The sequence below is a fragment of a genome, unplaced genomic scaffold (genome assembly GCF_019419815.1).
Source record: "Pyrus x bretschneideri cultivar Hongxiangsu unplaced genomic scaffold, Pyrus_bretschneideri_v1 Contig48, whole genome shotgun sequence".
Classification (NCBI taxonomy): Eukaryota; Viridiplantae; Streptophyta; class Magnoliopsida; order Rosales; family Rosaceae; genus Pyrus; species Pyrus x bretschneideri.
The window spans coordinates 1,264,976-1,283,171 of NW_025999785.1; the positions used below are offsets into that span (position 1 = coordinate 1,264,976).

Below are 18,196 nucleotides of genomic sequence, written 5' to 3' on the forward strand. Positions count from 1 at the left end.
CGCATGAATTGCGTATTTGATCAGTCGACAGCTCGTTTGTTGCGCATAGCTGTCTAGAAATTATGCTTGTCACATACATAATTGATCAATCAAAAAATAAATGCCCCCAACAATGTGCACATGTCCCTGCTCCACCTTATCACGTATATAAAATTCATGGATCTAATTCATCGTCTTCTCAACAAATGGAAATATAAATAAATGAGTGAGCGGAATCATTATAATGTTTTATAAATCGATTATGTGTTATTGCACTGACACTTGTCGTAGTGATGTTGAAAGAAATTTTAAGTTCGAATTTTACCAGTCAATTATCAAAAATTAATATAAAATAATGTCTTTTAAGTTACTAATAATATCATAATTTAAAAGGAAATGTCAGATTATTCTGAAAACTAACATTAAACATTCATCAAAAATTAAAATAAGAAAACATAATGCAGAGAATCTCATCATACACAAGGCATAAAGTACAGTGCCAAATTAAAAATTAGAGAGAATAAAATAAAACCACTATTGACAAGTAACACTGGCAATATATATTATATAATTATTAAACAGTAGGGCTATGGACAATAAAGAAAGTTGCACGTGAGCCACTATGAAGTATGAACATCTTCTATAATATATATTATTGCTTCTTGTCCCTAACAAATCTCCGAATATATTCTTCCATGTAACTTTAATTAACATCATTAGACGACCAAAAAAAAAAGAAAAAAAATACAGAGTCACAGACATCCAAACTTCGTGCTCTCCATCTGTGTAGAGCCGGTCTGCTTACATTTGATTGTGTCCATGGCAGAAATATCAACCCACGGCAATCTAGCAACTTCTGTTCTTGCACTTCTCCACCGCTCTTGGTGCTGCAATGCAGTGGAAAAAATTAGACCAAATTAAAAGAAGACTACCAGTTTATTTTAAGTTTTAGTTTAAACTTATTTGACAACTGTTTTCCCTTTTTAAAATTTTGCTTGATTTTAAAAACTGAGAGCTGAAAATAGTTGCCGAATAAGTTCTAATTTTCGTTCAATAAAAAATTAAAAACCGAAATTGTTACAAATTACTCTTGAGTTTTCATGACATATTTAATTTAAGGCACTAACCAAGTCCAATAGCCTCAGATCCCTTCATTATTCGCAGGCGTTTGCATGAATTGACAAACATTCTGTGACAATCCAAGATAAATTTAGTGATGTGCAGCCTAATTTTGAACTAGATATAATTAAATTCGACTACTATATATGTATATGTATATGTATAATGTTAAGAAAAAACTTACTCCCATGGCACATCTCCAACAAGCATCCAATCTCCATCCTTGTCCTCATAACTAGGCACATACTCAGAACCACTCAGAAGGTCTATTAGTTTGCTCTCGTTCACGAAATCCTTCATTCCTTGTGACCCACAGTTACCTTCAATATTCCAAAATTAAGCAAAATTTTATCACTTGTAAATTACTAAGTGGAAAGGAGGGTATGAAAAACTACTTCTAAGCAATATATTCCTTGGTTTTTATTAATTTATCACAAACCATAAAACAAGACTATGAAACTGAAAAATAGTGGGTTGAAGAGAAAATCCCTATCAATTAGAGTACCACTTGCTTTATCACTTTGAATGTTACTAAATATCCAAAGGTATGAAAAAAATTGTGTTACTTGTAATTAAACTAAGCATTATTAATTAATTAATTAAATTACCGATGGTGAAGGAGCTAAACATTTTGCTTAAGGCAGTAGAAAGCTCTTGGTAGCTTTTGTACAACTTCAGGTCCACCTTACGCAAGTACGGCGCGCCATCCACGCTGACTTTAACAAATGCTGCAGTGATACTGTTGGTCTTTTCACCCTCATCAGAGCCATTCTTTTGGACGGCCAGGATGTTCTTTCGGAATGATCGGACAGGTGGCCAACCTACAGCTTGAGCCCTGTAATAATACAATAATGTGTGGTATAGTTAGGTAACATGTCTTTACTACTTTACTCATATTATAACACGTGAAAAGCAATCTTAAGTCAACAAAGCTCCCTACTTTACAAAGATCGGTAAAAGAACGTTTATGTATGCATGCTTACACTTACTTTACAAAGAGATTATTTTCACGATAAATTATTTTACTAATATACATCTCAAGGTATAACATGACAACTTTATCAACTATTATTATCACACGTAAAATAGTATATCTTTGGTACTCATAGAATTTAATCAATAATATACACGTGTGTACAGTAATGTTCTTGTCTATCTTGTTTTACTTTTGATGAGTTGTCCTTAATTCACGTTTAGTGGTTGAGAAAAAAAGCAAAATAAAATTCTATATGTTTTGTTGGTTTCCATATTCTTCCCGACAACAAACCAAACCATTCAAAAAATACCTATAATTCAATACGTAATGCAAACATTGTACGTAGTCCATACTCATGGCAATTATTTCTCTGGATGCATGTGATCCATGGAAAATAAAACCAAAAAAATAATGTATCAAACAAAACGACTTTCTAAGTTAGTGTTTGATGAATTGTAACAAGCGATTTAGATTCTAACTTGGTACAGAGAAATAATATATAACTTTAGTCAACTTAACAAGTGCTCGTTTTATGAGCACGTACTTAATTAATTCACAATTTTACGGTCGTCTTTCGGTAGATAAAAACCATTTGCATCGTCTAAACTAATAGAAAAATACTCTAGTAACAGTGAGTAATACTCGATGAAAATTATTTGTACCGTCTCAACTGACACAGTAATACTCAACTAACACACTAAGTAATACTCAAACTAAACAAGTAATTACGTAAAAAGAGAACTTACTTGGCAGCAGGAGGCTTAGTTGGATTATTTGACCTAGGAACAGGAGCAACATTCTTCTCCTTCTTCATCTCCTCCACTTGATCTTCATCACCAGCCGATTGATCTTCAGATGAAATATTGAGCTTCAAATCAACAGTTTCAGCAAACCCTCTCTTTCCAGTGTTCTTAGAAGCTTCACCATCCTTTCCAGCGGTGCCTAATATTCCACCAGGCAACCCCAGACGCAGTTCTGTCTCCTCAAAGTTTATCAAGCTGTATTTCTGATCCTGCTCTTCGTGTATCACACCACCCATCGTGCTTCTAGGGGTCTTTCTCTCTTCTTCTTCTTCTTCTTCTAGGATTTTTCTATGTGTGTTAGGGTAAATATTTGAGGCTGTAGCTTTCTGGATCTGAACAACTCGATGATATCTGTGAAGAGGGTGCAAAGAGAAAACGTGCAACTTTGGAAGAAGTTGAAAACAGGTGTGGTGCGGGATGATATACGGTTTGCTGAAGAAATCTTTAGGTGGAATTAAACGGTTCAGATGACGCCAAGTGGAGGGTTCAGTTAGCTGGATCGCTCGGGCCTTGTCGGAAAATTGATGTCACGGGTGATGTCAGGTTTGGAATGATTGTGGTGAGGCAAATGGACACAAGACAACATGGCGCTCTCTGTTTGCCTTTTATTTGTTTCCTTGCCATGGCTCCATCTCTACCAAAGGTTAATAATTAATTTTAAGGGAGTTTTAACGAAAAATTCACGATATTATTTATTTTAATGAAAAATTACATTTTTACACTAAAAAGTTAATCCTGATACTATTCACTTTACTCTTTATTTTGTCTTTATCATTAAAACTCAAAATTTTCAAGCAGTTTTCCTTAATTTCAAACTTAATTTAATTAAAGATAATATTAGAAAGATGAAAATTTTTAAATTAAATTTACAAATTAAATGATGTAGTTTTAGATAATTGGATATTAATTAAGATTTTGTTAACGTACTTATCTCTTATTTGATTTGTAAATTTAATTTAAAAATTTATCTTTCTTGCATTATCTTTTAATAAAACGTTATTAAGTAAACAAATTATTCTTAAACTTTTTTTTTAAAATCCAACTATATGTTATTGACACTCCTTCAAAAATATCTCTTTCCAACATAATTGGTCTACTTTTCCTATTCATTAATATTTTTTAATTAGTTTTTTAGTTGCCTAACTTTACTAATTATTACAAAATGTTTGGTCCTTTTTTCCTTTTAGGAGACAAGTCTCCATGGAGATGCTTTAGCTAGCCTACCTCCAGTATTAAAAAGTTCTGAGTGTCTTTTTTTTTATTTTGTGATAACGAATAATAATCATTGATCAATATTGATGTAGATCAAATAGCGATTGGGTTGCAAATTAAGTTGAAAGGCGCAAATTCGGCAACAAGACTTAACTTTAGCATATTTTGGGATCTGAATGTTATATTTTAAGCTGAATTCTATAGTTTGATATGCTTTACCAGCAATTTAAGATTTTAATTAGGCCGTTTGTGTTCTTTTCCTAATTCGTTTCTTATACGTGCTCCTAAAAGGTATAAGGCTAAGAGACATCATAAAACAACTCCTTTTTATCTGATTATACAAACAGCCTTTAGGGTGTTAGAGCCGAGTTCGTTGCGTTAATTATTAATCAATAAACTTGAGGGGTTTTTCATATTTTCTAGTGGATTTCAGTTTATTTGTTTTTTAAGGTGGTCATTTGATGCACGTTGTGGCAAATATCAACCTAATAATCGGATTCATCTCAATCAACTACTCATACTCACCCCATAAACTATGTGAGATTAAAGATTATTTTTACGATGGAGAAGTACTTTATTCTTTTAAGTCCTCAATCGAATCAAGCTAACCTTGGATCGCACAACATAATGCGTTCGGCTACACTATTAGTTTTCAACTCGAAACTTATATTGGCAATGAGTGGAGGTATTATGAATGTTTATAAGAAAATATTATGGGCAATACTGTATATTGGGAATCTTCAAACATAAAATGGCTACTACACACTCCTCTTTACCTTCCACACACCTCTTAATTTTTTGTTGTCGAATAAATTGAAGAGGATCAAAAAGCAAAAGTTAACAAGCATACGTGAGAGATAAAAAGAGATATATATGTGGATAGCATCACATTATAAAATGGGGAGATATCTACCAAGCATATGCTCCTTGCGTTATCATTGATGTATGTTAACCATTTAACATGACGGAAACCCACTTAGTACTACGGTCCCTTTCACTCGTAAGTGAGAAGTATAATTAGGTTCGATTCTCGTCAAAGACGAATTTGAATCATATTATTACTAGTACATTGTAAGGTTAAATCCACCCCTTCTCCTTTAATGTAGATAATATCATTTGTTAAAAAAATAAAAAAAACATGAAGGAAAAGAAAAAATGGACAGGTTTTGAAGCTTTTACCTACTTCAACGTATCCCATCTGCTTGCGTCTTTTATATCACAAAGATGACCTTTGTGGATATGAACAAATTAAAGCAAAGGTTGAAAGGGATATCAAAGATTATCCAAAGTTATTCCATTACCACCACAACAAGTGTTACAATCTAATTCGAAAAATGTAAACTCAAATACCATTTAATTATAATTAAGTTGATGTCGACCTTGAGCTTTATAAAACCCTAGTTTTTTAAAACCATAGGCGTCTACCATTGAAATCTAACCCTAAAGCCCTCTCATCTCCCTTTCTTTTGTCCTAGGTCCTAGAAATGAACAAAAAGGAACGAATCATGAACAGTAAACCCGAATTTTTCACCCAAAAAAATGTAAACCCTAATGATTTCGTTGCACAAAATTTGAAATTTGAAGCCGTTGATTATGTTGAATTTGCATGAATCATTGAATCCAACGGATTTGATTTAGCCATACGCATGAACCTAGAGGAGGGAGAGAGATGGGAACGCGTGGGAAAAGTCAACCCGATCGACTGAGGGAAAACCACGTGCATTTCTGCAGTATTCCATTGTAGAAGAAGATAGGAGCACTGACAGTCCGGGGCCCACAACCACCAGCATTAGGTGCCATTTCCATTTCCATTTCCAGATGGGATTCCATTTTTTTTTTTTTTTTTTTTTTTTTTGCGTGACAGACTTTTTGGGCCATCACATGTCGAGTAGCCTCGTACTATTTATTAGATTAAAAAAAAGGAAAAGAAATTATCAACCAAAATAAATTTATAAAACGAAATAAAGGCAATTGATCTAGTAATTCAGAAAGAGATTTCAGATTAAAAATAACAATCAAGTGTTATCTTATTAAATGAGGTTAGAATTACATTGTGGTTGGGTTTACGCCAAATCTTCTGTTAATTTTTATCTTTTCAAATTTTACTGAGACATTTATCGTTAGAGAAATATGACACCATATAAGTTTGTTTTTATCAGATAAACTTATAATTAGTTTTGTATATGGTTTAAAAACTTCCCCCTTTTATAATTTATAGAATATTACAGTTGTTCTTATCATTTCCCGTGAGTAGTGTAAATATTGTTAAGATAAGGAGTATTGTAAAGAATCTAAGCATGTCAAATGTTGAATAATTGCAAACACCATTGGCATGCATAATTTTGTTGCTGACTTTATATGTGATTTCGGTAAACGGTGCCTGAAACCACTTCAATTATTTTCGTTCTTATATATTTGCAAATAAATAAATGAAATCTTTTTATTTAATTACAAATAGGGATAAAGAGCAGAACATGATTGGTACTGATAATATGTTATTCCATTAATTGGAGTTTACTTAATTATAAATTACATTATCAATAATCTTGTAGTGATCATATATAATGAAATAACAATATGGGATTTCAAAATGCCTAATGAGAAACTTCCCTTGAAGATTCAGTCTCACGATAATAATATTAATTTGCCAGTGTTCTATAACTTATAGTAAAAGTATCCAAATACCATGTAATGAGAGTCCCTGCCAGTCATATCTGAACACCTTTCTAATACATATCGCTTCCATATAGACAGTAGATATATTTTTAGGCTTATTTGTCGATTTTTCTTTCGAATTTGTAAGGTGCTGCCAATTTCTTCTATGAACTTTAATTTTAGATGATTATCTCCTAAATTCTTATAATTAGCCAAATTCCCCCACGCCGTTAGATTTTCTAATTTTTCATCTGATTTTCCGTCCATCCTGAACAACGTCTTTTTACAGGCAAACTCCTCCTCCTCCGAATATCTTACGAGCCCCTTTCATTTTCTATGCTTCTCTCTCCAAAGTTCACAACAGATTACACACAAAGCAATAAGAAATGCCACTCCTGCAAAATTTCCCATCGACTTCGACAGTTAAATCTCATTTCCAATTTTTCCACCCGTCTCTAAACCTCAATCACTCTCCCAAAACCATCTCCAAAAATCTACTTCCACCAATTAACACCCAAATCCCAACCTGCCCACCACCCCATGCTTATTTTCTCTGCAACTACCCCACCAACACCCATCAATTTCCACTTTTACCCACCTCTTTCCCCCTATTTCCCACAAACTCCCGCATCCCTCAAACCCAATGCCACTTCCACTCCCCGACCCCATGACCTCTTCGCCATTAACGCATTTGCACCTTCATCCTCCAAAACTCTAGAAACCCCCCTACCCACCGCTCGCTACGTCACGTCACTTCGACTTTGATGGGGACCCCAATTCCAATTCCATAGTCCCTCCGCTTTCGCCATCGCCTCCTACCTTCCACCTTCCCCATTGACTTCTTGCAGAGGTTTGAGAAGGACCAAAAGATCATGCTCCCCAACCCTCACTTCTAGAAACTTTGTGTTCAACAGTTAGACCTCTTTTGCCAAATCGTCAACCCTGATACTCTCTCTCGATCAGTTTGGCTTTGGTGAGTAGCCAAATTACTTTTATGCTCGTAGAATTTTCTGGCGTTGATAGAGATAGATGGAATATTTGACGGAAAATTAGAAAATCTAACAGTATGGGATTTTGGCCAATTATAATAGTTTAGGAGGGTAATTGTCTAAAATTAAGTTCAGGAGAGAAATTGACAGCACCTTACAAGTTTGAGGGGGAAATCGACAAATACCTCTATATTTTTATGTTGAGAATAAACCTCACATTAGTGGGAGGAAGGACCTTGCATGAGCTTATAAGTAAGTGGGCTACTCCCCATATTGCCAATTGTTTTATGATGGAACCTCAACTTTCTTCATGGTATCAGAGCAGGTTGCCCCATGTGCAAAGTCAAACGGTCACAAGCGTTCCACGTCACCCTGTTGTGTTGTTCATGTATTAGGCTTGAAAATTTGCCACACGTGAGTGACTTGTTAGGAATAACAACCTTGCATGGGCTTATAAGTAAGTTGAGCTACTCTATTTTGCCAATTGATTTATGGTGAAACCTCAACTTTCTTCATGGTATAAGGTTGTACCACGTGTGAAAGCAAACGGCAACACGCGCTCCACGTCATTCTTTTGTGTTGTCCACGTGTTAGGCTTGAAAAGTCACCACACATGAGGGAGCGTGTTGAGAATGAATCCTACATTGTTAGGAGGAGGACCTTGCATGAGTTTATAAGTAAGTTGGGCTACTCCTCATATTATCAATTGATTTAATGATGGAACCTCAAATTTCTTCACTTTATTAGACATGTGGTCAATTAAAGTGATACAAAAAAACATTATTCAATGATAAACTGACTCTCTTGAGATCATCTACAACCAAGGGTTATATGCTAGTTTTAGCTTGATCATGTAATGTTCTTCTTCAATAAGGAGTGTATATCCTAGTCAGCAAGCAAAGATGAATACAAATAGCTCTTAGTATGGCTACTTGTAGCCCTCTAGCGGGCTACATTTATCCCTCTGACAACTTTTTTGTGATCCTCGCAAGCTTCTTATCTCTTTCCTCTCTCTCGCTCTCTTCAAATATAACAAATTCATAACGTTTGAAAAATAATGTGGAAACATTTCTATGACGTTTTTCAAATGCCACAAAACACGTCGTAAATCGAGGAGTCGTGGAAATTCTGAACGTACTATGACATCCACAAAACACGATAAAAATATTTTTGATGACGTTTATGCAACGTTATTGTTGATTCCTTTAAAGTTTTTGGTAAATGAATAATTATATTAAAAAAGAACCAATATAAGTAACAAACTACAACACATTAACGGCAACAAAGACCAAGCTAAAGTTGGCTGCAACGGCAACAAACTACAACACAACAACGGCTTTTATACCACGCAATCCAAAAGACAATTAATATTAAAATTTTCAGCACAATCGCATTGAAAATAACTCTATGAGGCTTTAGGAAAGGGGAAGAAAGCTAAAGCTTTGTGGGATGTTTGGTGTTGGAAGTTTTTTGGAACATTTAGTTTTAATTCAGATTGTTAGGTGCTAACCGTGCAATCAACTAATAAGGAAAGAAAAACATCTTTGCATATGCTTCGAGCTAGGGTTGCAACCGTTACAGGGATGGCCGTTTCAGAAAGCTATAGACATGGGCCACAAGGCCATGTTAAATGTTGCATGATATTTCATGGCTGGCTCATCCATCGCCATGGATGGCCAACAAGAAACAAACTGCTCCATCTTTGATTCAATTTTCTCATAAAAGCTGACGAAACACAGAAACTCAGAAAAACACAAATGACAAGGACCTGCCATCCACCACCAAACAAACGACTTAATAGAGAGAATGAGAGTCCCTCGTGTGGCGTGGACCCTTCTCCTTCAAATATCCGGGACCCAACTGTCAGCATCCTACACCTCTCTAGACCCTACACGTGTGCAGTAATTAGCATGGAACCAAAAAACCCAGCACAACAATCCATCAGCATCGAACTGGAGACAGGACAGACAGACACCACACGTGTGACTTTAATAGGGCGATGCTGATGGCTTGAAGCTTGAATTAACCTTTTCTTCTTCTTTCATGGTCCACGAGTCTCAGTGACTCAGTTGCAGCTTCTGAATTTCACATTTTTATCGCGAATTCTGTAGATGCTATGGGAGTATTTTATCTACTGAAGTTTTCTGTCGTCCGTGTTTCCGTCAAGATCCAATGGTCAAGATCTATCTTCAAAAACTCCTGTAAATGTTATATACCGGAACAGCAAATTTTCTGTGGAACCAAACGGAACAGCAATCAATCTACTGTTTGATACGGAGAGCTCTTTATTCACAACCGTTTATTTCCCATCAAAACACACAGCATCATGTGCATGTCTTTTTATCAGAAGCTTCAAATCAAGTTCAAAAGGCAAAAAATGAAAACCCTAAACGTGGCTTTGTTGAGGTCACGAGTGCATTGTCCCCCTCCTACCTTGCCTTTAATTTAATGAGAAAACGAAACTGATGATCCATTTCAAATTAGATTTATCATATGCGTAGAAATGTAAATTTTGGTGAAATAAATACGAGCCAAGTTGCACATATGACATGTGACTTATCAAAACCGGATAAGTCATCAGGCACACGTAAACTTTTAGAAAAAAAAATTATTAAAGAATTATCTTTAATTAATCTTGATTTAAATTAAAGAAAATAATAAACAAAATGAGTGCCAAATTAGAGAGATTGGTCAAATCAAGGATGACGACCAAATTAAGGATAAAATGTGATTGGTTTATTTGATTTAAATCAAAGATTATTTGATTAAATCAAGATTATTTGATGAAGTCAAATAACGAACCAAGGCCAAATCAAGTTTAGGTGATTTCGTCAATTAATTGAGTCCAAAATCAAGACCAAATCAAGCCTCAACCAAGGTGGAGATGCCTATAAATACGAGGCTCCAAGACAACTAATGTGTACACGCTACTAAAAACTGGTAGTAAACAAATATTGTACATGTTAAAGGAAGTTGAAGTTTTACCATACAACAAACACATGTGAGCCTTTGAAGCTTAGCCACGAACAAAACCACGGCCAATGAAGAATTAGACACAACATAATCTCTGAATATCGGCTTGTGTATTTCTCTTGTCACATTGAATAATATATTTGCAGTTGAACTAACCTAACTACTTCTACATGTACACTAATACGTATCTTTACTTGTGCACGTAAAGCCAATGACGCAGCACTTCTTTGTTTTTCTTTTGTTCTATCCAATGTAACCCAACATTTACAACCTATACTCTGAAGTTGGAAGAATTTGAAGTAGCGTTTTTCCTAAGAAATGAGAAACTATATATACTAATATGTTTGGTCACAGATGACAAGTGAAAGAAAGTAGCTAGCTTATATATGAAAGCCCTGTAAGAAAACTAACAACAATACTAGGCAAGGATGAAGATGAAGAAATGTGTGTGTGTGTGTGTGTGTGTGTGTAGCTGCAGATGGCGTAAAGGTCAGAGGTTCGTTGTGGTCGGGTCCCAAAGGATGTGAACCTAACTCTATGGGGCCTTATTTATCGACCATCATCGGCCGAAGGAGGGCTCATTATCTGCTGTCATGAAAATAAAATTAATGAAAACTTGTGGACCCTTTGTGTCTCTTGTTAGTTTGGCCCTTCCCTCTAAATAATTGTCAAAATTGAGAGAAGTTGCAGATCAATCGTGCATACGTGAGAGCTGAATTCAACTATTTACGCGATGTCATAAAAGTAAAAATGATTAGGATCAGTTTACACATATGTTCGTGACTAATCATAGCATGCCTCTTATAGGTTTCACTTAACTTTCTACGCAAATCCAACATTTCTCCGAAGGAATTATATTTAAATGTATACAAATTGAATATAGTCTCACAATTATTGGTGAATAATTCTCAACTCTAAGGCCACTTCATAATACCAAAACTGGACAAGAGATGCACAAAAAAAGGGAAGGTTGTGGAATAATTTCATATAAAAAGATACAATCAATCAAAGCCTTAATTTAGATTGCTATATTCATCCATAATGAATCTTGACATTGTTTGTTAAATTCTAGTTAATTTTAATATTTTAGTTATGCAACGATATTCTATTATGTGGGATGTGGGATTCAGTTTATGTGCATCACGAAACAACCCTAAGACCCTTTTTCTTCTGTGCGAGCCCTAAAATAGTAACGGCGTTAAGTTAGTACGGTTCTCCTGCTACTAATTTAAATGTTTTGAATATGAAAGCTCACATACAATCTTTTTTTTGTTATGGTTTTATTTGTAATCTACTAAGTATAATAAAAAAATTTCAGTTTTAAGTCAAGAAATATCATTAAAACATGGTTTTAATAATGATGATCATCTCATTTTGATTGAAATAATGAAAAGAAAAAAAAGTATATTCGTGGACTCGAAGGAAACGGAGCGTATTGAGGCAAGGGCTCATGGCGTCACATGCCAAAAAAACATGCCCTAACTTTTGCCCTAATTAAAGTCATGCCCATTCGGCTGCCCGGACCACCCCATTACGGGAGGGGATTTTTTCCGGATTCATTTTATAGGGATCCTAAAAATTCTTATATTTTAAATATTCATCATATATTATACAGTTAATTTTCATTGAATGCTATTTATGTTTAATTTTAAATAAAAAAATTAAATAATTTTAGATCACACTATACAAAATAAATAATTAAGATGTTAGAGTCCTCGTCATTTGAATTCGGATGGATCCAAATCCCCCATTACACCATGCCCTGCCCATCAACGACAGTCCATGTGGGCCCCAAACCTCACATGGGATGCACCCACCAGCCATAGCCCTTCTTGATCCGAGGGTCCCAGATACCGCGGAATCGATTGATTCATCTGGGTCGTTGGATTAGAAAATAAAAGTCTTCAATTTGGGCGGCTAAGTTTTGTCCCAAGCTTGTCCCAATTTGGAAGGACAACCGCCTCAAATGTGCTGCTCGTGTCACAAACACCATAGCTGCCCATGTCTAATTCATACCTGCCTAGTTTTGCTCTGTCCACGCTATTTTATGGCGCGTGACATCCACTTTCTCATTTTTCGTACGTCTATGTAAATTACATGTTCACAGGTGTGTAAATGTCGGCAAAGTAACATATTATGAGATCAGATTGTCAATTCACTGTCATTTTTTGTGCACTATATTCGATCTTTCTCAAAGACAATGTGTAACTTTTAATCAATATTCTTTAATTCGAATAACATGTGTTGGCATGGTTGATTGTTTGCTTATAGTGTAGAATCATCCCTTACAGCTTAAAATCTTGATTTCTTGTCTTGAAATGATTATTCAATTCTAAAACTAAGTTCACGACCATTTTATATCTTACACATACAAATTATGGGGTCAATTAAAATTATTGTTGCACGTTCTTATTTTTATTCTTGTAACAAAGGTGTACAAGGAGATTTATTTTTACACATCTATCAACAGTTCAACAACATACTACGTTAAATTATTACTTGAAAAAACCTTTAGCACGTACTACCTTCCATCCGTAAAATTTATGTAATAATGTGGCATGCACGCGCAAAAGGAAGAAAGATGCAAGTACCTAACTTTTGTTAATTTCCCTAGACAATGTCCTTGAACTTTATGACTGTCTCCACTTCTAATCTATATAATACCATTCAGCTTCATTTGCCCTCCACACAATTATATTCTACATCTCCCCTCTCCTCAAAGCCTCCATCACCGAATAGTCACGACTTGGTTATTTGCTAGTTCATCGTCAAGGTTTGAGCAGAAGAACAATCTTTGAAGAAAACACAGAGAAATCATGGTAATGTTTGCGCAGGATCTTGAAGCCACGGAGCTAAGATTAGGGTTACCAGGCACCAAGGATTCCGAGCAGAACACATCTTCTACTACTTTGATTAGCAAGAGCAACAAAAGACCACTGCAACCCGACATGAACGACGAAGACAAAGATTCTTCATCCGCCAAAAGATCCGACCAGCAGATTTCTCAGCCTCCACCTTCCAAGTAAGCAATCTTGGTACATATAAACTAGATGCTAAATATATGATTAGGGTTAGTGATTAATTTGCGGTCAAACAACTTAAACTAATCTGGTTATGTATTGCAGGGCACAAGTAGTAGGGTGGCCGCCGGTGAGACAATACCGGAAAAACTGCCTCCAAGCGAAGAAAACCGAGGCGGAAGCAGCCGGGATTTATGTCAAGATAAGCATGGATGGAGCTCCGTATCTAAGAAAGATTGATTTGAAGGTGTACAGAGGGTATCCTGAACTGCTTAAAGCGTTGGAAGACATGTTCAAGTTCAAAGTTGGTGATTATTGTGAGAAGGATTTAGGGTACAATAACAGATCAGAATTTGTACCTACTTATGAAGACAAAGATGGAGATTGGATGCTGCTTGGAGATGTTCCGTGGGAGATGTTCATCGCCTCGTGCAAGAGGTTGAGAATCATGAAGGGTTCGGAAGCGAAAGGCTTAGGCTGCTGCGCGCTCTGATCGAAGAACAATTAGACGAAATCAGAAGAGGTTAAGTCGTGTTTTCTCTCATGAAGACATAGAGCTCGGGCTTTCGATGAAGAAACAGAAACTTTGTTGAGTTGTTATAGAAAATATTTACAAGGAATTGTTAGAAGAAAAAGGAAAATTTTCATGTATAGTTTGTTCATGTTCTCTTCAAAAAGAGTTGTACAATGAAAAGAAACTATTAAAAAAAAAGAGAAGTTTGGGTTCGTTGTTGCATTGAATTTCAGTACAATTTTTCTGTTGATATTTGCTGAGGTTAAAACAGATCCCAACTATTACAACCCAACTTTGCAATTTGCCCTAATTTATGGTCCGAAATCTTGGTTGCCGGAAGCATCAGCTTTGATCTCTTCCTGATGGTGCATTCAGCCTTTGAAAAATTTTGTTCATTGCAATATCTCGCTTTCTTCCCTTCGAGTTCCTCAATCGTCGTTGGGACATTTTGTTAACTGCGGTTCGACATCAATCCTTCTCTTCCATTCGAGTTCCTCAATCGTAGATGAAACTTAGGCTGCTCCACCGGTCATATACGTTAGGGAAATTTTATTTAAACCCATATAACCTATTTTTACACCTAACTTAAATTTTAAATGTTAATTGTCTATTTTACCCTATTGCATAATTACTATTAAGTACAAAATAAAACTCAAATTTATCAATAAACCGAAATACTATACTTAAACCGTACGATCATTCTTTGTTTATTCTACTTCATTCTGACTAAAATCCTAATAGCTCTCAAAGAGAAAAACAAATTTTATTTTATTTTATTTATGGATGGTGATTATGAAGTTTTGAATCCGCCTCCAACCAATGTATGATTTTGAAATTTTTTTAGATAAGCAGATTGATTTATTTCAATTTACAACTGCACACGATTAAAATACTTACACAATTTCTCCCCATAACTTTTATCGTCTTTCCTCGTGCAATTTATATCCTAGTTTGTTCTTCGGTACCATGCCAATTAGGCCTCCACCCAAAAACGTATAACATTTCTTACCTTTATGAATTGCACAGGGTAAACAAATCCTTTCGAGAGTACCATGAGACATTGAGCAAGGGCTTCCTATGAGAATAATATCAGATTCAACATATACTCTTCGGATTACCATGGAACCTAATCAAATGATTTGATTTCAAGACACAATACATAACCTATATTCACCTATAAATCAAGCAAGGAGAGGAAATATATAATGATATAAATCAAGCAAGGAGAGGGAATATATAATGATGTTAAGAAGAATGCTTTTACGGAAGCCATTGAAAGGGTCAATTATGAGAGTTTGATGTCTATGCAGGATTTGTCTAAGAATCATGCCTGGAGAAGATTTCAAAATATTGTCAACATCTATAGAAGTGTCAGTCTTGTTGTTAGTTATGGCTGAATTCACACCTCAATTCTCAGTGTCCATTTCCAGACCGCGTAAAGATAGAGTTAAAAATCAAATAGTTGTAAAAATAAATCCACATATTGAATTGGGTTTATGGGGATATATTAGGTATTAAATTGGGTTTAAAGATATATTAATAATTTAGTTAAAAATCAAATGGGTGCAAAAAGTAAGTTGGGTGTAGAAATAGGTTACATGGGTTTAAATAAAATTTCCCTATATATTATCAGTAGCATTATAAGAGCCCTAAAGGCTAAATGTAAATATATCATCGTATTAAAAAAAATAACAATGAATTTATAAAACTTAATTATCATTTGGTGCTTGTTGATAATTCAAGTTTTTCTACTGAGTTTTCCTTATACGAAAATTGCACACGTTTTGTTATAAAATTTGGTACACCTATATGAACGCGTACCGTGGAAAAACCCTTCAATATGTATGTTAAGTTGATGCATTGCTTTGCTTTGTAGATTATGTATGCAGTTTAAGCAGCCATTAGACATTCTCAAATCCTGGGTTAAAACTCAAATTGCCACTTCTATTCCCCCCAAAACTCAACCCAACCCATGACTAAAATGTGGCCTAAAACTTAAAACTTAAAACTCAAATGGAAGCTAAATTTAGCCCAGGATTAATGGGGCTGACCCACTATATATGTATATTTTATTTAATTGTATATTTATAAATTCATTGAATCCAACGGTTAAGATCTAATTTGATGAAATTCAACGGTAAAAAAAATTTTAACTGTCCAAATTTAAATCTAACGGCTAAAATAATTAAAAAAATATATATTTCATTTGTTTCATATTTTTTCATAGTGTTTAACGAGTTTCATGGTGTCGGTTAGTGATTTTTCAGTATTTGTCAAAATCTAAATATTTTTAGGTTAAAATATTTATAAAATTAAATTAGGATAGTTTACATAAATTTTTATTTTAAAAAAAGTTACTTTAAGAAAAAAAAATTAGTCTAAATTCATTCTTTAATAATCTGAGGCTAAAATTTTAGCCTAGAAATGTTAGAGCAGAAAAGCTATTTCTGGGTTAAAAGCTAAATTTTATGGGCTAAAAATTTTAGGTTTTATGTCAAGGGTTGAAGATGGTCTTAAAAAGTAAATTGTAGCACCTTAGGCAGTGGCAGCCAGAATTTGATTGCAATTGAAAAAAAAAAAAAAAAAAAAAAAAAAACTGATTACACGAGAGATTTAGTATAGTTTTGCTTTTTTGCGCAGAGAGACCTTTTTTATTGCATGCATGCATATAAGCTTTTATATTTATATATATATATATATATTTTTTTTTTTAAATTTATTTTTAAGGAGAAGGGAGAGAGTTATAAACTATTACAATAATTTAGAGGGAGGGGAGTTTCGAACCTAGGACGCATGAGTAAAAACTCAACACCTTATTCACTAGGGTAATGGACCGCACGGCATGCATATAAGCTTACTTTTAAGTTCAACTTCTTGTATTTTGTTGGTACTAAATAAGTCTAGGTTTTCTTTTATGCTTAATAAACATACACCAGAGATTTCACAAATGTTATTTTCATTGTATACTAACATCAAATGCTCAAATTAAACACATATTGGTTAACGGAAGACAATGACTTTAACTACCTGGAACATGTATAAAATTGTCAAGCAAAGGTCTTTCAAATTTTTTGCGGGGAAGTCCTTTTTTTTAAAATTTTTTTTTTTAGATATATTTATTTTAAACAAACGATATTATCTACATTAATGTGGTTCAAATTCGCCTTTGGCGATAATCAAACCTAAGACCTTTCACTTATAAGTGAAGATGAATACTACTAGACAAGAGTCCTAAGCGGCGAAGTCTTGAATTAAGTTGGTGGAAAAGTAAGTTATTGGGGTCAAATACATCCAATGCATCCACCTTCCCTCCGCTACTGACCTTAGGTTTGCTGCAACAGCAGCTAAAGTTTGAGTACGTACGTGCATGTTGGGTTCTTGAACAACCATTACCCTTCGTTATTCTGGAAAGCTTTTCATCCACTAAATTATTTCTTGTAAATACTTTTCCGAAATTTGACACAAAGCATAATGTCAATTTTGAAAAATACTAAATTCTAGATTCAACTTGCTTTGGATATGTGTATATTTTTTTTATTAAATGATTTTTAAATTACTCTATTTTATGAGAAGCACGAGTGGACACATTACCTTGACCAAATAACTTCGGATAAGCAATAGGAGTACAAGATTAACAAACAAGAAAGTCAAGATTTTATATCATTGAAAGAAAATAAAAATAAAATTTTTATATGGGATTTACTTAAATAAATATTATGCGAGGTTGTTCATACTGTGTGAATTTTCAGTAAAAAAACAACGTAATTAAAAGATGGTATGTTGATAAAATGAACACATAAATTTTATTTTTTATACACATCTCATCTCTTAGTTATTATAACGAAGCCAGATTGACATTGCCACATAAGTTTTTCTCCAAATTTGAAGATATACAATTTTTTTTAATTAAGTAAACTATTTTGTCATCCGGCGATTGTCACGTTACAAGAATGCAA

The 18,196-nt window shown here is 34.3% G+C and overlaps 2 protein-coding genes across 2 annotated transcripts; one reads left to right on the forward strand and one right to left on the reverse strand.

The window, feature by feature from the left end:
* Nucleotides 1–602: 602 nt before the first annotated feature.
* LOC103954392 (auxin-responsive protein IAA16) lies at nucleotides 603–3,290 on the reverse strand. Its single transcript, XM_009366215.3, has 5 exons — nucleotides 2,821–3,290; nucleotides 1,707–1,933; nucleotides 1,283–1,418; nucleotides 1,107–1,168; nucleotides 603–866 (listed from the first exon to the last, which is right to left on the reverse strand). The coding sequence occupies exons 1-5, from the start codon at nucleotides 3,111–3,113 to the stop codon at nucleotides 826–828; spliced, it is 759 nt and encodes a 252-aa protein (XP_009364490.2). The 5' UTR covers nucleotides 3,114–3,290; the 3' UTR covers nucleotides 603–825.
* Nucleotides 3,291–13,376: 10,086 nt separating this feature from the next.
* Nucleotides 13,377–14,452, forward strand: LOC103954393 (auxin-responsive protein IAA4). The gene is made up of 2 exons (XM_009366216.3): nucleotides 13,377–13,728; nucleotides 13,832–14,452. Exons 1-2 carry the CDS (start codon nucleotides 13,523–13,525, stop codon nucleotides 14,217–14,219), a joined length of 594 nt encoding a protein of 197 aa, XP_009364491.1. The 5' UTR covers nucleotides 13,377–13,522; the 3' UTR covers nucleotides 14,220–14,452.
* The last annotated feature ends 3,744 nt before the right edge of the window (nucleotides 14,453–18,196 follow it).